General features: G+C 36.0%; 1 protein-coding gene across 6 annotated transcripts in view; it reads left to right on the top strand.

Annotated features, from left to right (window-relative positions):
* LOC125654091 (uncharacterized) overlaps positions 1 to 21,368 on the top strand; it is a 68,517-nt gene that overhangs the window by 21,540 nt on the left and 25,609 nt on the right. For 3 of the 6 annotated variants that reach the window (XR_008796400.1, XR_008796401.1, XR_008796403.1), the window contains exons 2-5: positions 1,011 to 1,066; positions 3,633 to 3,694; positions 3,965 to 4,038; positions 4,233 to 5,701. The exons of 1 other annotated variant lie outside the window; for it this stretch is intronic. Coding sequence is in view for 1 of the 5 variants with exons in the window: in XM_056142776.1 (XP_055998751.1) it covers positions 18,520 to 18,564 (45 nt within the window). In the remaining 4 variants the exon portion in view is untranslated. Of the gene's footprint in view, positions 1 to 1,010; positions 1,067 to 3,632; positions 3,695 to 3,964; positions 4,039 to 4,232; positions 5,702 to 18,471; positions 18,565 to 21,368 lie in introns of those variants that run through there. 2 more of the 6 variants (XR_008796402.1, XM_056142776.1) reach the window with 2 other exon arrangements.

Here is a 21,368-nt window from a genome sequence, read left to right on the forward strand (position 1 = left end):
CTGTGTGTATATAAACATGCACTCATATAATTATATCTTCCCTCTTCCAGGGGGAGACATATTGTATTTGTACTTTCTGTCCGTCCTTCCTTCTGTCACAAAATCTTGTGAACGCTTCTCCACCTATATGGCTTATCAGATAGACTTGAAACTTTGTACAATGCTTCATTGTCATTTGCAGATGTGAATATTGTTGGGACGGGAGGATCCAATTGTTTTCCTAAGAGTTATAGTGGATCTAAGAGGGGTGGAAGATGTAAAATAGCTTATGAACTCTTCTCCTCCCATATGGCTTATTGGATAAACTTGAAACTTTGTACAATGCTTAATTGTCATTTGTAGATGTGCATATTGTCGGAATGGGAGGATCCAAAGTTTTTCCTAAAAGATATAGTGGATCTAAAAGGGGTGGAGGATGTTAAAATACCTTGTGAACACTTCTCCTATATGGCTTATCTGATAGACTTGAGAATTTGTACAATGCTTCAATGCCATTTGTAGATGTGCAAGTTGTAGGGACAGGAGGATCCAATTGCTATCCTTAAAGTTAAAGTGGATCTGAGGGGTGTATGGTATAAAATAGTTTGTGAACGCTTCTCCTCCTATATGGCTTATCAGAGTTCATGTCTATCTTCCTGCCCATGCTTTCTCCTCCATACTATTCAATACATTAAGGGGGATGTTTCCTATATTTTACGAATGAATTGGTTGATTGACAACAAACTTGGTACACTTGTACAGCATATATAAGGAGTAGATGACCCCTATTGATTCTTAGGTCACATGGTCAGTCCACTCTTGACATAGGAAGGTATTGTCTGCTCAATATTTTGAATTGGTGTAACTACTATCAATTAAATGAGGCACGGGTATAACCCTTTCAATTTTGCAACTTGGGGGGCATATGTGTTTTAGAAACATCTCTTGTGTTGTATTATATGAATTACAGTTTTTAGTGTGCTCAGTTTAGAGAATAGCATAAAAGTATTTGATAATTAAATATCTTACAGATTGGCAGTTTACTCCATGCACCGACAGGAATGATAAACTGTGATATTCGTAAATGGTGAGCATTTATATTTTTAGCTCACCTGAGCCAAAGGCTCAAGTGAGCTTTTCTGATCAAAATTTGCCCGTTGTCTGTCGTCGTCGGGCGTCATAAACGTTTTACATTTTCGACTTCTTCTCAAGAACCGCTGGACCAATTTCAACCAAACTTCCCACAAAGCATCCTTGAGTGAAGGGCTTTCAAGTTTGTTCAAAAGAAGGGTCATGTCCCTTTCAAAGGGGAGATAATCACAAAAATGCAAAAATAGGGTGGGGTCATTAAAAAATCTTCTAGTCAAGAGCCACTCGGCCAGAAAAGCTGAAATTTACATGACAGCTTACTGGCATAGTACAAATTCACGTTTATTAAAATCATGGCCCCTGGGGGTTGGATGGGGCCACAATAGGGGATCAAAGTTTTTACATACAAATATATAAGGAAAATGTTTAAAAATCTTTTTCTCAAGAACCACTGAGCCAGAAAAGCTGATATTGACATGAAAGCTTCCTGACATATTTCAGATTTCAGTTTGTGAAAATTATGGCTCCCAGGGGTAGGATGGGGTCGCATGGGGGATCAAAGTTTTGCATACAAATATATAGGAAAAATCTTTAAATACATACATGTATGTATGAGCCAAAGTGACTCAGGTGAGCGATGTGGTCCTTGGGCCTCTTGTTTGTATGTGGATGTGGTAGACAATTTTTAGTTCATCCTAGCTCCTAATTATTCAAATCCATTGGCCAGGGGTTGTGGGGAAAACATGATTTACATCTACATCCTTACTTCTGAAAACAATGTCCACTTCAAAACCATGTATTAACAAGACAACAGTATTTTTCCAGTGAGGAAGAAGACCATGAAAGACACCACCAGTTTATAAAACAAGAGGCCCATGGGCCACATCGCTCACCTGTGTCACCTTGGTCCACATCAGAAGATTTTCCATATCTATTTGCATGTAAAACCGTAGTCCCTATTATGGCCCCAAACCTACCCCTGGAGGCCATGGTTTTTGCAAACTTGAATCTACACTATGTCAGAAAGCTTTCATGTAAATGTGAACTTCTTTGATCCAATGGTTCTTGAGAAGAAGATTTTTAAAGATTTTCCCTATATATTTGTATGTAAAACTTTGATCCCCTATTGTGGCCCCATTCTACTCCCGGGGGGCATGCTTTTAACAAACCTGAATTTGCACTATATCAGAAAGCTTTCATATAAATCTCAGCTTTTCTGCCTTAGTGGTTCTGGGAAGAAGATTTTTAAAGATTGTTCCTATAAATTTGTATGCAAAACTTTGATGCCCCCCTTGAGGCCCCATCCAATCCCCGGGGTCCATGATTTTAACAAACTTGAATCTGCACTATATCAAAAACAACAACAACAACAAAAAACCGAGAAAAAAAAAATAAAAAAGGAAAAAACTTTGACCCCCTATTGTGGCCCTATCCGATCCCCGGGGGCCATGATTTTAACAATTTAGAATCTGTACTATATCAGGAAGCTTTCATATAAATCTCAGCTTTTCTGGCTCAGTGGTTCTTGGGAAGAAGGTTTTTAAAGATTTTTCCTATATATTTGTATGTAAAACATTGACCCCCTATTGTGGCCCTATTCGACCCCCGGGGGCCATGATTTTAACAATTTTGAATTTACACTATATCAGGAAACTTTCATATAAATCTCAGCTCTTCTGGCTCAGTGGTTCTTGAGAAGAAGATTTTTAAAGATTTTCCCTATATATTTGTATGTAAAACGTTGACCCCCTATTGTGGCCCTATCCGACCCCCGGGGGCCATGATTTTAACAATTTTGAATTTACACTATATCAGGAAGCTTTCATATAAATCTTAGCTTTTCTGGCTCAGTGGTTCTTGAGAAGAAGATAGATTTTTAAAGATTTTCCCTATATATTTGTATGTAAAACTTTGATCCCCTATTGTGGCCCCATCCGACCCCCGGGGGCCATGATTTTAACAATTTAGAATCTGCACTACCTAATAAAGCTTATCTATAAATTTCATCTTTTCTGGCCCAGTGGTTCTTGAGAAGAAGATTTTTTAATGACCCTACCCTATTTTTACCTTTTCTTGATTATCTCCCCTTGGAAGGTGGCCTGGCCCTTTATTTTAACAATTTAGAATTCGCTTTACCTAAGGATGCTTTGTGCCAACTTTGGTTGAAATTGGCCCAGTGGTTGTTGAGAAGAAGTTGAAAATGTGAAAAGTTTACAGACGGACGGACAGACGGACGGACGGACGGACGCCGGAATACGTGTGATCAGAAAAGCTCACTTGAGCTTTCAGCTCAGGTGAGCTAAAAATCCGTTCAATAAATATATTAAACTTTACTGCTTTGGGGAAAGTATATTGATATATTGGTAAGAAAGTAATTTTCTAAAGAATCAGCAGCTCACAATTTGATTACTTTGATATGATAGGAATTAGTCAATATATATTTTGGGTATGGATCCAAAATACACATCTTTATGAAGTTGAATGAACATGTTTGCTCAATTTTTACACAAGTAGTGCATCACATAACATATTAAAGCTTTCTAATCCGACTCTTTTATTTTTAGGAACTGGGACACGTTCTAAATATACTCAGGGACAGAATGATGTGCAGCAAGGCTCGTCATGGGTAGAGATACTCCCATTTAATATTGATACTTTTCATATCCAAGCATGTATATGGCTAGGTTGTATAATGTTTGTTATAATTATCTAAATTATGTCCTTCCTTCCATCTATTGTTCTGTGTGTTGATTTCTCACCACTCTGCAAGAAAGGGCATCCATGTCTATTTCATAGACGATCCTACATGTAGTTGCAATTGAATCATAAATTATTCCCAAAGAGTTCATGATTTTATCATGTTTTAAATATAATATTTTTTCAATATCTATTTCAGATTTTACCAAATACAGAACACTGCAAGGCTTGCAAAATGAAGACCTCAGTAAAAAAATTTCTAAATTATCCACTGTAAGGCTGCTTACCAGTAATTCATATCTAGAACTTAAACATATCATCCTTGAAACAATAAAAACTAATTTAATATAGTATATTTATGTATGTTATGCTTTTTCAACCTTTAAATTTTTTAAAGACAGTATAGTTTATTATGATTGCACAATATTTAAAGTTTAAATTTTCATAGAATTTTGTTTGCTCTCCAGAATGGCAGCTCACTACCTGCCCCTTGTGATGTTAAAAGAGGCCGTTGTTCTCATTTGTTCCAAAACAGGAATGGCATATGAGGAGGCCAACAGAAGATGCACCTCCACTGACCTCCACTGAGTTTGCACTCACAAAACGAATAAATTATTATTATTTCTTTTGTTTGTAATTGTATATTGTCAACAAGGTCAAAGGCACTTGATCCGATGCCAAACGTTTGCATTTCTTTTGCTTTGTGGTAAATTTTCTTCAGCAACATTAACATTGTTTAAATTGTTTTCTTTGGAGAGTTTACATGTACACATGGATCATTTGTATATTAGAATTATAGCATTGTTTAATTCAACTCATTCTTATCATAGAGAGGTTATTATATACTGCAGGCAACGACTTGTAAAGGGTATACTGTTTTAACTCACATGCAAGGCAGTATTATGAAACTCTGTAGTTGATAAGGACATATATCACATATCGATATGCATATTTACAGGAAACTCTGATGTATTTTAAATCTGAACGTTAATTTAAAAGTGGGGAGAAATAGCATTGGATGAAAAAAGACACATATGAAGAAAATTATTCCATACGTAAATACTTTTTAGCTCACCTGAGCTGAAAGCTCAAGTGAGCTTTTCTGATCGCCTGTTGTTCATTGTCTGTCCGTGATTAAACATTTTATATTTTCTCCAGAAGCACTGGGCCAATAATAACCAAACTTAGCCAAAAGTATCCTTGGGTAAAGGGCTTTCGAGTTTGTTCAAATGAAGGGTCATGCCCTCTTCAAAGGGGAGATGACCACAAAAATAGGGTGGGTCATTTGATTTTTTTTATCAAGAACCATTGGGCCAGAAGAGCTGAAATGTACATGAAAGCTTCCTGACATAGTACAGATTCAAGTTTATTGAAATCATGGCCTCCTGGGGTTGTATGGGGCCACAATAGAGAATCAAAGTTTTACATACAATTATTCAGGAAAACTCTTTCAATATGAGCCAAGGTGGCTCAGGTGAGCGATGTGGCCCATGGGCCTCTTGTTCAACATATAGAATAAATAGTTATGTTGTATTTCCCATGGAACATTGAAACGTTTAATGCGTTTACCAATTAATCACTGAAAGAAAGATAAAATTGTTGTTTCATATGTTTTATGAAAACTTAAAGATGTTTCATTTCTTTTCATGAAAGACCCCTTAATTACCCAGTAATATATAATCAATTCTTAACAGATTATGTAAATTTGATTTATATTAAGGATGTTTGATCTGATTACCCATCATTATCAATCTGTCTAATATGGCCATCATGTGTTACTATTGCTACGCAATCTTGGAGCATGAGGTAGAATGCGAGCCAGCTCTTTCATAAGTACATGTATCTGGAAAATATTTCAATGTCAAAGGTTACAACAATGTGATAATTTAATCATTGTATGTCTAAGGTGTTGATAATAAAACTGTTATCTGTTCAACTTTTTCTTCTTAATTAAAATCAAGACTAAGTACCAGAGGAAATTGTGGAAAAAAATGTCTGTCAAATACGTCAAGCTCTTACATGTAGTAGTTGCAGATTCAGCTATTTATAGAGATACTGAGTTATGATGCACACAAAAATGGGTCTGGCACAAAAATGTTGATTTAGCTCAAGATGACTGGAAAAGTCTATAACACAGAGAGACTGGGTATTTATTCAATTGTGCATGATTGATTGAATGAATATTGTTAAACGTCCCTCTCGAGAATATTTCACTCACATTGAGACGTCACCACTGGCGGTGAAGGGCTGTAAAATTTAGGCCTATGCTCTGCGCTTATAGCCATTGAGCAGGGAGGAATCTTTATTGTCCCACACCTGCTGTGACACAGGACCTCTGTTTTTCCGGTCTCATCCGAAGGACCGCCCCATTTAATCGCCTCTTACGACAAGCAAGGGGGTACTGAGGATCTATTCTAACCCGAATCCCCACGAGACTATTCAATTGTGCCTGATGATTAAACTAATAATAAACATGTATGGAAAATTTATTATCAGTGAAATACGATACTGTTGTACAGAGACAAAGTTGCATTTTATAGGCTAAGACAGTGTAAGGCTCTACAGGAACTAGGTTAGACTCTACAGGGACTGGGTTATACTCTACAGGGACTAGGTTATGCTCTACAGGGACTAGGTTATGCTCTACAGGGACTAGGTTATGCTCTACAGGGACTGGGTTATACTCTACAGGGACTAGGTTATGCTCTACAGGGACTAGGTTATGCTCTACAGGGACTAGGTTATGCTCTACAGGGACTAGGTCATACTCTACAGGGACTAGGTTATGCTCTACAGGGACTGGGTTATACTCTACAGGGACTAGGTTATGCTCTACAGGGACTAGGTTATACTCTACAGGGACTAGGTTATACTCTACAGGGACTAGGTTATGCTCTACAGGGACTAGGTTATGCTCTACAGGGACTAGGTTATACTCTACAGGGAATAGGTTATACTCTACAGGGACTGGGTTATACTCTACAGGGAATAGGTTATACTCTACAGGGACTGGGTTATACTCTACAGGGACTAGGTTATACTTTACAGGGACTAGGTTATGCTCTACAGGGACTAGGTTATGCTCTACAGGGACTAAGCTATGCTCTACAAGGACTGGGTTAGGGTTTACAAGGATTGGATTAGATGCCTGTGAACTGGATCATATCCTAATTAGTATTACAGTCAGGCCCGTGAACTCAATCACATTTTTGATTAGTGTTAGAATCAGGCCCATGAACTGAATCATATCCTAATTAGTGTTAGAATCAGGCCCGTTAACTGGATCATATCCTAATTAGCGTTAGAGTTAGGCCCGGGAACTCAATCACATTTTATTTAGTGTTAGAATCAGGCCCGTGAGTTGGATCATATCCTAATTAGTGTTAGAATCAGGCCCGTGAACTGGATCATATCCTAATTAGCATTAGAATCAGGCCCGTGAACTGGATCATATCCTAATTAGTGTTAGAATCAGGCCCGTGAACTCAATCACATCCTAATTAGTGTTAAAGTCAGGCCCGTGAACTGGATCATATCCTAATTAGACGCTCGTGAACTGAATCACATCTTAATCAGTGTTAGAATTAGGCCCGTGAACTGGATCATATCCTAATTAGTGTTAGAATCAGGCCCGTGAACTCAATCACATCTTAATTAGTGTTAGAGTCAGGTCCGTGAACTGGATCATATCCTAATTAGAGACCTGTTAACTGAATCACATCTTAATTAGTGGTAGAATGAGGTCCGTGAACATGATCATATCCTAATTAGTGTTAGAATAAGGCCCGTGAACTGGATCATATCCTAATTAGTGTTAGAATCAGGACCGTGAACTGAATCACATCCTAATTAGTGTTAGAATCAGGCCCGTGAACTCAATCACATCCTAATTAGTGTTAGAGTCGGGTCCGTGAACTGGATCATATCCTAATTAGAGGCCCGTGAACTGAATCACATCTTAATCAGTGTTAGAATTAGGCCCGTGAACTGGATCATATCCTAATTAGTGTTAGAATCAGGCCCGTGAACTCAATCACATCCTAATTAGTGTTAGAGTCAGGCCCGTTAACTGGATCATATCCTAATTAGAGGCCCGTGAACTGAATCACATCTTAATCAGTGTTAGAATTAGGTCCGTGAACTGGATCATATCCTAATTAGTGTTAGAATCAGGCCCGTGAACTCAATCACATCCTAATTAGTGTTAGAGTCAGGCCCGTGAACTCAATCATATCCTAATTAGAGGCCCGTGAACTGAATCACATCTTAATTAGTGTTAGAATTAGGCCCGTGAACTGGATCATATCATAATTATAGTGTTAGAATTAGGCCCGTGAACTGGATCATATCCTAATTAGCGTTAGAATCAGGCCCGTGAACTCAATCACGTCCTAATTAGTGTTAGAATCAGGCCCGTGAACTCAATCACATCCCAATTAGTGTTAGAGTCAGGCCCATGAACTGGATCATATCCTAATTAGAGGCCCGTGAACTGAATCACATCTTAATCAGTGTTAGAATTAGGCCCGTGAACTGGATCATATCCTAATTAGTGTTAGAATCAGGCCCGTGAACTCAATCACATCCTAATTAGTGTTAGAGTCAGGCCCGTGAACTGGATCATATTCTAATTAGAGGCCCGTGAACTGAATCACATCTTAATCAGTGTTAGAATCAGGTCCGTGAACTGGATCATATCCTAATTAGTGTTAGAATCAGGCCCGTGAACTGAATCACATCCTAATTAGTGTTAGAATCAGGCCCGTGAACTCAATCACATCCCAATTAGTGTTAGAGTCAGGCCCATGAACTGGATCATATCCTAATTAGAGGCCCGTGAACTGAATCACATCTTAATCAGTGTTAGAGTCAGGCCCGTGAACTGGATCATATTCTAATTAATGTTAGAATGAGGCCCGTGAACTCAATCACATCCTAATTAGTGTTAGAGTCAGGCCCGTGAACTGGGTCATATCCTAATTAGAGGCCAGTGCACTGAATCACATCCTAATTAGTGTTAGAATCAGACCCGTGAACTCAATCACATCCTAATTAGTGTTAGAATTAGGCCCGTGAACTGGATCACATCCTAATTATAGGCCAGTGAACTGAATCACATCTTAATTAGTGTTAGAATCAGGTCCGTGAACTGGATCATATCCTAATTAGTGTTAGAATCAGGCCTGTGTACTCAATCACATCCTAATTAGTGTTAGAATTGGGTCCGTGAACTGGGTCACATCCTAATTAGTGTTAGAGTCAGGCCCGTGAACTGGGTCATATCCTAATTAGAGGCCAGTGAACTGAATCACATCTTAATTAGTGTTAGAATCAGGTCTGTGAACTGGATCATATCCTAATTAGTGTTAGAATCAGGCCCATGTACTCAATCACATCCTAATTAGTGTTAGAATCGGGTCCGTGAACTGGATCACATCCTAATTAGTGTTAGAATCAGGCCCGTGTACTCAATCACATGCTAATTAGTGTTAGAATCAGGCCCGTGAACTCAATCACATCCTAATTAGTGTTAGAGTCAGGCCCGTGAACTGGATCACATCCTAATTAGAGGCCCGTGAACTGAATCACATCTTAATTGGTGTTAGAGTCAGGCCTGTGAACTGAATCACATCCTAATTAGTGTTAGAAGCAATCCCGTGAACTCAATCACATCCTAATTAGTGTTAGAGTCAGGCCCGTGAACTGGATCATATCCTAATTAGAGGCCCGTGAACTGAATCTTATCCTAATTAGTATTAAAGTCAGGCCCGGAAACTGGATCACATTTTAATTCGTGTTAGAATCAGGCCCGTGAACAGAGTACAGCATCATATATAGGAAAACGAAAGTAGAAGGTATGACGTATGCAATTTGTGTGTGTTTGAGTGCACAGAGTTTCCGGTCGGATCAGTTCACGGGCTTATAGCCTTTCCCATCTTCAGACTTTTTCATCTGACATCAGGTCGTTTTCAAGATGTAAAATACATTACAAGCGTTTGTTGTGTTGTTGTTTTCGTTAAAACGGAAACACGTGTGTTGCCCGTGCACACTTTCATAAAACCCCGCGGCCGCGATCCGGATCACGGGGAAAATGTATTATATATACAATATGCAGATTGGTCTTTTTGTTTTCTTTGTTTGGCAGAAAAAATTATTTCTATTCCGAAAAAAATATTACATAACGTTTATATCTGAATTTGAAATACTTTTTATTCACTCTACCGATGTAACATTCTCATTAGGTGTTTTATAAAGTTACAAGTAGGTGGTGTAACTGTTATTTACCAATAATGGTTTTATACTTCTTCTTTTTTTTAAAGCAGAGAATATCTGGCTGATTATTTCATACATATATGTATATTGTTTTAGTGTATCAAAAAGTATTCATATTGCCAACAGAGGACAATACAAATAGTTTTTACTACTTTATTGTGCGATGCATGCGCGTCGATCGCTTTCAGTGCCGACATTTTGTCGCTAATTTTAAAGAAAACCGTGCAGCATGTCCCAATTTCATTTTATCGTAATATAAAAACTAACAAGAATTACAACACGAATAAGGGTCCATCAAAAAGAAAATTTCCTCTACTTTTACAGGCTGTATTTACTTTTCCCTATTTCCATATATAGATATTGGTAGAAATAAAATTGTAAAAAAGCGTACATGTGCAAAAAATAGCTATTTTCTCATAACTTTGCCAGGCATTAAAAATAATTTTTAAATGTTCTGAAAGCAGGGAATATATGCTTTTCAAAAATATTTTTAAAAAATAGTGCATTCATACGGGAGATTTAAAAAATCGTATCAAGGGGGAAAATGGCCTTGCGACAAAGCGTTGCGTCATATTTAGACGAAGCCATCTTTCGCTTTAAATGCTTTTATTAATTTAATGGCTTTATTTACTTAACTGATTTTTACATAGTTAAAAATTAGAGAAAATTTCCAAAGATATGATACATAGATCACATAACTTATGACCGTAGTTTGAAAGATTTAGAGGCACTCCTTTTGCGCTGTCCCGTTTTTACGCGCCACCGGTCAAATTGACCGGTACGGTAGAGAAGGGGTTAATCATTGATTTAATTCCTATATACATATTTCTGATATAAGTAAGACACTTTCCCGCAATACAGTTTGTATGTAGTTAACTTATCACACAGACCTTTTTTCCGCACAGTGTCAAATGCCTGCTTAAAATCAATAAATGCACAAAATAATTTTTTTTTTTTTTTTACTCATTAGAGTGTGTGACAAAAACTGTAAAGAAAGAATATGGTCTAATGTTGAATAGTTTTTCCTAAACCCAGCTTGATTTTCATTAATCAATATAATTTCCTCAGCGTATGCCTCCAGTTGACTATCTAAATTGCATGTGAAAAGTTTATCGAGACAACTCCACATAATAATAAGACGGTAACTTTCTGTTGATGTTGGGCCACCCTTATTTTTGTATATAGGTTTAACAACTCCAAGTACCCACTCATCTGGAACAAAGCCACTGTCAAAAACCGTATTAAAAAGTTTCTTATACACAGGTAAAAATATTGACAAAGTTGATGAGATATGTTCATTTAATACATTATCATAACCAGGTGTTTTACCATGCTTAAGTTTTCTAGCAGCCTTTTCTATTTCGTCGTCAGTAATAACAGTATTGACGAACTCATAAAAGGTATCTACTTTATCGTTTGGAACAAAATCAGAATTGTCAAAATCCCCCGTTAAATCGTCATTAGAATCATCTAAATTAAGATCCCCCATAAACTGAAACATTTCGTTAATATCGACGGTACATTTCTTATTTTTATATGATGAATTTAAGATTTTCCAATATTCTTTAGAGTTTCTAGAGGGCAATTCAGAAAGAAAGTTTACGTGTTATTTCAAACTTTAATTTTTTATACAACTATCCAATATACGTTTGCAGTTTTTACTCATTGTTTTAAGATTGTCTTTGTTTTCTATTGTCGTGTGCCTGTTATGAAGTCGTTTCGCTAAATGAAATTTTCTCCTTGCAGCTCTACATTCTCTATTGAATCAGCGTTTATTTTTCGCTGTTTGTACATTTTTTGTAACTCCAAATACTTCTCTGGCTGAGTTCATGTACACAATACATATATCATTTGCTACCTTTGTAATGTCTGCTTTACAAATACTAGACCTAGTGGATAATTCATTCTTATGTAACTTTCAATATTATTTAACGCCTGAAAGTCGATACTGTTACGAAAATCGTCTGCTTTGTATGTGCACCATGATTTCACACTTGACTGATTTTCACCTGTACTTTGACGTTCATTTTTTTTTTACAAGTGGTGAAATTCTGAACTGTAGAGATTCAAAAAGAAATAGGATTGTGAACATCTAAAGATAAAGCACAAAAATCTAAAATATTAAACTTCATTAACATATTAAACAATTCTCTGCTTGATAACACATAGTCCCCAGTGTTTCTACTTTTACAAGCTTCCACACCGTCATCATTAGCCATACAACTATTTACAATATATAGGTTATCATTCACACAAAAATCTATCCATTTATAACCAAAATTATTAGTTGAAGTATCCTGCACTGTTCTGACTGCGGGAATATTGATATTGTCAAAAAATGATAAAATATCATTATTTTCAGTTTCAACAGAAACACATTATATGACATTTGTTAAAAAAATCATCCACTTCAAGAAAATCATTTAATTTTCAATTCTCGATTTGAAATCTCCCATCAAACATACATATTTACACTCTCTACTTATCTTGATTCATTCATGTTCTATTTCAATATAACAATCAGGAGATGAGTATTTACTTCCTTCAGGGGGATGTATACAGCAATAAAATTAATATCTTCATGGATGTTAAACAATGATTTGTTCATTTTAAACCACGATACATATTTACAATTTGTGTTAATTACTGTAACATATTTCACAAGTGAATCTCTAAACAGCAAAGCAATGGCACCGGATCAAACTTTTGATAATCTACATCTATTCTTAAGAAAAACTGAAAAACAAGGTATCTGAAAAACATCCGTATCATCAGTTTTAGCTTCTGTCAAACATATAACATCAAATGAAGATAAAAACTCAACAAATCCATTATATTGTAGTCTTCTATTAACACCGCAGACATTTAAACACTAGAAATTGGGTTTATCATTCGGGTTTTCTGACGTCTGTTCTCCTGCGAGTCCCTAGTGCATTCGGTCGCGGGTGGAGTGCTGACGCTGTCTCTTTTGCGGCTGTCGGTCACGCCCAGACGCGCTCAGATCAGTCTGTTGATTCGGCCGATTTAACGTTGAGTTTCCCTGCTTGCTTCTCTCGGAGGCAGCGGGGCCACGTCCGTGGGCGGATCTATCGGATGCAAGGTGTTCTTCCCCGTCAATAAATAGGACATCTCGCACGTCTGTTGTCCTTCTTCGCTTGTCTCATAATAGGGTACAGTTTTTCCTCTTTTCCTCTATTTCGGGTGGAAACTGTTCATTCACCCATACTCTTGATCCTCACAGCTTTTGAGCAGCTCGCGTTCGATTGAATTCCCTGTCTTTGAAAGGTGTAAAATTAGCTACAATTTTTGGAGGATGTTCGTTACTGTAAACTCATTCAACCTCCCCATTCTGTGGACTCGTTCAAATTGTACTTCGTAATCAAGGTTACATTTTCGTTGAAGAGGCACGAATAGCTGTGCGTGGGAGGACCATACCTTCATCTAGCGCTTTGGTATAAATGAATCTATTGTGCCGGTTTAAGATGTACTATTTACCACTACGGTCAACCGTCCACCAAATGCACTCCACGGTGTATGAATTGCTGGAAGGAACACCACTACACTAAAGAATGCCTAAACAATAAGCGTTACAAAATTTGCAAATCCGAAGGTAACGGACCTGGAAACTTTGAATGTGAATACTACACTAAATCAGCACCCAATGTCATTCCTTTTGCTGGCCAAGACAACTGTTTGTCTAACTTTTTCCCGTGTGATTTGCAGTTATTTGGTGTAAACCACAAGTCTGCAGAACACGCCTTTCAATACGTGAAAGCGATGCTTAGCGGTGGTCTACAGAGAGCTTCAGCACAACAAGCCGCTAGATCTGCCCTAGATGCGAAAAAATTGGGAAACACGTCTTGCCGTCACCCATTTTTTCCTTAAACCAAATCCAGATTATGACAGAAATTATAGAGACCAAAGCTGAACAAGTTCCGGTTTTCGCCGATTCTCTCATTAACCAAAAAAAGAATCATGTGTTTTGTTGAGTCCACATATGATGAGTTCTGGGCTTCTGGGCTGGACAAGGATGTTACCATTCACACGTGTGTTGAAGCTTGACCATGCACCAACAAACTTGGCTGCATTCTTTCAGAAGTTGCCTCGCGTCTCCATCAACATCCAAATCGTCCTCAGTCTCTTCAAACTACCCCAATAGAGAAAAACAGATCTCAACAAATAAATCTCCCACAGAATACTCCTAGACACAGGGGCTAAGCCCGTTTTGGGCCCGAACTCTGTGATACCATAAATATAGAAAGGGGTCTAACTCTGACACAGATAAAAAACTAACCACTCGCTTCAAATGCCTAAAAAATCTTAAACTAGGTAAGCTATGCGTAATTTGTCGTTTTCCTTGCATAGATTAATGTTTTAACTACTTGCATGCCAAATTTCAAGGCACTGGTTCTTAAAATAACAAAGATATACGTCATCGTTCTCTCGATTTCACTTGTTTATTTTTACTAGGACATTTACCGGTCCAGGTCACGGAGTCGTTTCTCGCCTATGACAGCAGCGAAATTCAGACTAGTATGGAAGATTTCGGACCTGTCAATTAAAATTTCACATCAATTATACGCTACTTACTTCCTCATATTTTAATAATGTTCTTCGTGTAGACGTTACACGACTTATTTTTCCTTAGCAGCATCAACTGTTGACAAGATCTGCCATTTTAATGAATTCACTAAATACCCGAAATATCTAAAACTTTAAACAAGGGGGGTGGGGGTGGGGTGGGTAATAATAATCTAAATGAAATAGAATAAACAAAAACAAAAACAAAATAATAAAGCAAAGAAATAATGTTCAATTTCTTTCTCTAAGTGCAATATCACAAGAATAATGTTTTGATCAGTTTTAAGGTATTTGAGATTTTAAGTCTATCGGGTATTTAGTGTAATCATTAAAATGGCGGATCTTGTCAACAGTTGATGCCGCTGAGGAAAAATAAGTCATGTAACGTCTAAACAAAGAACATTATTAAAATATGATGAAGTAAGTAGCGTATAATTGATGTGAAATTTTAATTGACAGGTCCGAAATCTTCCATACTAGTCTGAATTTCGCTGCTGTCATAGGCGAGAAACGACTCCGTGACCTGGACCGGTAAATGTCCTAGTAAAAATAAACAAGTGAAATCGAGAGAACGATGACGTATATCTTTGTTATTTTAAGAACCAGTGCCTTGAAATATGGCATGCAAGTAGTTAAAACATTAATTTATGCAAGGAAAACGACAAATTACGCATAGCTTACCTAGTTTAAGATTTTTTAGGCATTTGAAGCGAGTGGTTAGTTTTTTTTATCTGTGTCAGAGTTAGACCGCTTTCTATATTTATGGTATCACAGAGTTCGGGCCCAAAACGGGCTTAGCCCCTGTGCTCCTAGAGATAGAACCAGATCTAAACAAGCGACTCTCACACAGACTACCCAAGAGAGAAAAACATATCTCAACAAGCGACTCTTACACAGATGAAGAGTGTCGTCTCGGGACCAAAACGACATCTCCCAAAGGAAATGCATTGGATTCTAAAAACAAGAGGCCCAAGGGCCTAGAATCACTCTTCTGATAAATTGTACAACCCCACCATTTCTATTCTTAGCCTCTTAGTATTCTAAATCTTTAGATAAATCCTAAGAATTCAAAAAAAGTAGGTCAATGTGACCTACTTTTTGGTTTACACATTTTGAGAACCCAAGAAATATCAATTGACAAAGTTTGATGATTTTAAGCCAATTAGTATCTGAATATTGAAATATAGCTGTCAAATTCCAATCGTAGGTCATGGTGACCTACTTTTTGGTCAGCGAACTCCGAACATGCAAGACCCATCAACTGACAAAGTTTGATGACTGTAGGTCAAATAGTATCTGAAATATATAAATATAGCCGTCAAATTCCAAAACTAGGTCAAGGTGACCTACTTTTTCGTCAACACCCTTCAAACATGCAAGACCCAACAACTGACAAAGTTTAATGACTCTAGGTCAAATAGTATCCGAATTATATAAATATAGCCGTCCAATTCCAAAAGTAGGTCAAGGTGACCTACTTTTTGGTCGACACCCTTTGAACATGCAAGACGCATCAACTGACAAAGTTTGATGACTGTAGGTCAAATAGTATCTGAAATATATAAATATAGCCGTCCAATTCCAAAAGTAGGTCAAGTTGACCTACTTTTTGGTCGAAACCCTTCGAACATGCAAGACCCATCAACTGACAAAGTTTGATGACTGTAGGTCAAATAGTATCTGAAATATATAAATATAGCCGTCCAATTCCAAAAGTAGGTCAAGGTGACCTACTTTTTGGTCGACACACTCCGTAGACTCAAGATGCATCAACTGTCAAAGTTTGATGACTGTAGGTCAAATAGTATCTGAAATATATAAATATAGCCGTCAAATTCCAAAACTAGGTCAAGGTGACCTACTTTTTCGTCAACACCCTTCAAACATGCAAGACCCAACAACTGACAAAGTTTGATGACTCTAGGTCAAATAGTATCCGAATTATATAAATATAGCCGTCCAATTCCAAAAGTAGGTCAAGGTGACCTACTTTTTGGTCGACACCCTTTGAACATGCAAGACGCATCAACTGACAAAGTTTGATGACTGTAGGTCAAATAGTATCTGAAATATATAGATATAGCCGTCCAATTCCAAAAGTAGGTTAAGTTGACCTACTTTTTGGTCGAAACCCTTCGTACATGCAAGACCCAACAACTGACAAAGTTTGATGACTGTAGGTCAAATAGTATCTGAAATATATAAATATAGCCGTCCAATTCCAAAAGTAGGTCAAAGTGACCTACTTTTTGGTCGAAACCCTTCGAACATGCAAGACCCATCAACTGACAAAGTTTGATGACTGTAGGTCAAATAGTATCTGAAATATATAAATATAGCCGTCAAATTCCAAAAGTAGGTCAAGGTGACCTACTTTTTGGTCGACACACTCCGTAGACTCAAGATGCATCAACTGTCAAAGTTTGATGATTGTAGGTCAATTAGTGACTGAAATATATAAATATAACTGTCAAATGCCAAAAGTAGGTCACAGTGACCTACTTTTTGGTCGATACACTCCGAAGACTCAAGATGCATCAACTGACAAAGTTTGATGATTGTAAGTCAAATAGTGTCTGAAATATAGTAAATTAGCTGTCAAATACCAAAAGTAGGTCACGGTGACCTACTTTTTGGTCGACACAAACCGAAGACTGAAGACACATCAACTGACAAAGTTTGATGATCCTAGGTTTTACAGTGCCCAAAATATGCATCTGAAATTGAAAATGTGAAATTTGAATATCTGCAAAATTCAAAAAGTAGGTCACTGTGACCTACTTTTTTATAAATATGTTTCAAGGCCTCAAGATGCATCAACTTACAAGATTTGATGATTCTAAACCTCTCGGTATTTGAAATAACAACTTAAAATATATCTATAAATGATAAGCCATAAAATTCAGAAAGTAGGTCACGGTGACCTATTTTTCAGTTGACGCATTTCAAGGTCCCATGATCCATCAACTGACAAGTTTTGATGATCATAGGCTTCAAAGTGTCCAAGATATGCATCAAAATTAATTTTAAAATAAATACCTGCAAAATTCAAAAAGTAGGTCACCGTGACCTACTTTTGAGACAACTTGAGACAAGGTCCTAAGATGCATCAACTGTCAAAATTTGATGATCCTAGTCCTTATAATGACTAAAATACAATGTATCAAAGATTTAAGGAAATATAAATTTAGGTCAACTTTGAAGTGACCTTGAGACCACGCCCTTTGCCCCAGGGTAATGCCTTGAACAATTTTTAATCTACAACATATCCTCATCCTTATGTGTAAGTTTGGTGATAATCTGCCCAGTGGTTCTTGAGAAGAAGATTTTTTAGCAACCACTACTTTTGTTTGTATTTTCCTGATTATCTCCCCTTATTAAAGGGTCACATCCCTCTATTTAGTATGTATGAAAGCCCTTGGGCCAATGATACCCTGTAACAAATTTGAAAAAAATTGGCCAAGGGGTTCTTGAGTTATAGCCCTTTTTCTAAAAAGTTTACGCACACCGCACAAATGGCCATAAAATATTTTTTCAGAGAGCTACAGTTCTGCAGCTACCATAGCATTAGCTTTCGGCTCAGAAGAGCTAATAAGAAAAGGGCTAATTTCACCCTAACCCTTTGTGCTCGCATAAGATCTAAACCCTTAATTAGGACTTCAAATGGACAATGTCTTTGTTTCTGTTTAAGGTAAATAGAAATGTTTTTCTTTAGTAGGATTTTTTGTTTGAAGCATGGGCAACATTAAATTTAAGTCTGTTAACGCAAGAGGTTTAAATACCAAAGAAAAGCGTTTAAAATATTATAATTGGTTAAAACATTCAAAAATCAATATTGCTTTTTTTTTACAGGAAACGCATTCCATTGAAGAAAACGAATTGTTGTATAATTTTCACGGTATGGAAAAGCTATACACTGCTTTTCTGATTCAACATTTAGCAGAGGTATTTCAATACTGACTAAAAATGGATTAGACATTAATAATCTGAATACTCATAGATCAAACGACGGACGAAAGTTATTAATCAACGTGAAATTGCACGACATAGAATTGACTTTAGTTAATATATATGCACCAAATAATGAATCATGTAGAATCCAATTTTTCAAAAGATTAAGAACTTTCATTAATAATTACTCGAACATTCATTTCCTCCAATATCATTATATGTGGAGACTTTAACTGTGAAATAGATAATTGTGCAGATAAAATCTCTAAAGTATTAAATGACATAATATTTCAGTTAAATCTTGTCGCTTTATGGACAAGCAAACACGATAAAACAGATGGTTTCACGTGGTGTAATGCTTCTGACAAACCCAAAATTAAAATCGATTTTGTATTCATTAGTAAAACTTTTCTAAATAAATGAAAATCTCCCATGTTACGGAAAATTCCAGGAATTCATTCTAATAGAACTAGAATGTCTGACCATAAAGCAATTAGATTTTATCTTAATATACACGATAACAAGAGAGGAACAGGCTACTGGAAATTAAATACTTCCTACTTAAAAAGTAGTGAATATAAAAACCAAATTGTAAATATTATACAAAATATAAAAAAAAACTCACAAGGAACAAAACACAAAAATGGGAAGATTTAAAGCATAAAATTAAGTTATTTTCTATACATTTTTCAATCAAATCGCAGAAAAATTTTAAGAATACAATTTCAAACATTGAAAAACAAATAAATGAAATAGAATATCTCCCACATCTCCAAATTGATATGAATAAAAGAAAGATTTGGAGTCGCAATTAAATGACTTGTATGGTTAAAAAGCAAAAGGAGCTCAAATTAGGTCACGCGCTAAGTGGATTGACAAGGGAGAAAAAAATGCTAAGTATTTTTTAAGTGTAGAAAAAAAAAGCATCAATCACAGAATGTTATTAATGAACTACAGAACAAACGAAAAGAAACTTTAACTATACTGATGAAGATATTTTGAGTAAATGTGTAATTTTTATGAAAATCTATATGATACTAAAAATATAAATTCTTCTGACATTCAGAGTTATTTAAATAATAGCAATATTAAATGTTTATCTGAGAATGCGAGAAATAATTGTGAGCAATTTCCAACTTTCTATGAATGTTGAGAAACTGTTATGAATATGAAACACAACAAATCGCCAGGTATAAACGGTTTACCAACTTAATTTTATCAATGCTTTTGGGATCAGTTATCGGAATTTTTGTTGTTGTTTTTTTTTTGGGGGGGGGGATGCTTAAAGAATTTTTTTATCAAATGAAATGTCTTTTTCCCAACGACTTGCTGTCATATCATTAATTCACAAAAAGGAGAGAAATTCCTATTAAAAAATTACAGACCCATTAGCCTTACAAATACATACCACAAGATATTTGCATTCATATTTGCTCGTCGTTTACAAAAAGTTATCGATGATTATATAAGTAACGAACAGACAGCATACATAAAAGGAAGATTTATAGGAAGCAACGCACGATTAATATTAAATATTTTTTATTACTGGGAAAACAATAATCAAGAGGACTTATTATTATTGCTCGACTTTGAAAAAGCATTCAATTCAATCGAGTGGAATTTTCTGTTCAAAACTCTAGAAACATTTAATTTTGGAATGAATTTTATTAAATGGATAAAAATACTTTATAAAAATCCTATCTTCCGTTTAAAAAATAATGGCTGGATCTCTAGAACATGTCAGATGCACAAGACTATCCAATTTCAGCGATTTTATACCTCTTTGTTGCAGAAATTCTATCAGATAAAATAAAATCTAATAATTCGATTCACGGTTTCAAAAATAAAAACTTAGAAACTGAAATTAAAAATATTAAACATGCATACGACATGACACTATATTGACGTGATACCGATTCTCTAAACCATGCAATGAACACCATTAAAAGTTTCTGTGAATTAACAGGGTCAAAAATAAAGTTCACAAAAACAGAATGTATTTTACTCAAAAACCTGAGAAACCAGCTTGAAACAGTAGAGGGAATAAAGGTAACTAAGAAAGCCGTAAATTGTTTAGGTATTTATATAGGTCAAGATAAGATTGAATGTTACAATAAAAACTGGATGAAAATATATCACGAAATTGAAATATTATTTGAATTATGGAAAAGAACTACAATTGTTTGACATATACTGTATCTATTTTGATTTCATGGTAAAATGATAACCATATCGTATACACATTGTATCTTATACATGTATTTCATTTGCTTTGTATATGTTTTGTCTTGTTTCATAAATAAAAATCTTGAAACTTAAAAGAAATATATTTTCGTTGAAGAAATTCCTGTAGAACCCCCTCTGTGTCCTCACGCTTATCCTCCGGTATTACAGAAAACACAAGGTTATCACGCATAGATGGCGCTTTGAGGTCGATGATGGAACTCTGTAATCTCGTTCTCCTCCCTGACAGTCCTCAGCTCTGCTGTCACTATCAAAATAAAATGTTCAATAATTTGCTGCAATTGCTACGTAAAGGAAAGAATAAAATATTGGAAGTTTGGAACACTTGTCTAAACAATTATAAATGCATGCTACATGAATTAGTATTTAAGATGGGGATTTCCTTATGAAATTAATATTTTTCATGAAATGGAAAAATGGAAATGTTTTATAGTAATCCATATTGTTGTTCGATTTAGTTTTATCCTTGTTGTAAAAATGATTTATAACGTAATGGGATTGTTAAATTAATTAAATGAACGCATTTTGCAGTAACATACATATTATGCATAAAA

The sequence above is a fragment of the Ostrea edulis genome, chromosome 7, assembly GCF_947568905.1.
Source record: "Ostrea edulis chromosome 7, xbOstEdul1.1, whole genome shotgun sequence".
NCBI classification, from domain to species: domain Eukaryota; kingdom Metazoa; phylum Mollusca; class Bivalvia; order Ostreida; family Ostreidae; genus Ostrea; species Ostrea edulis.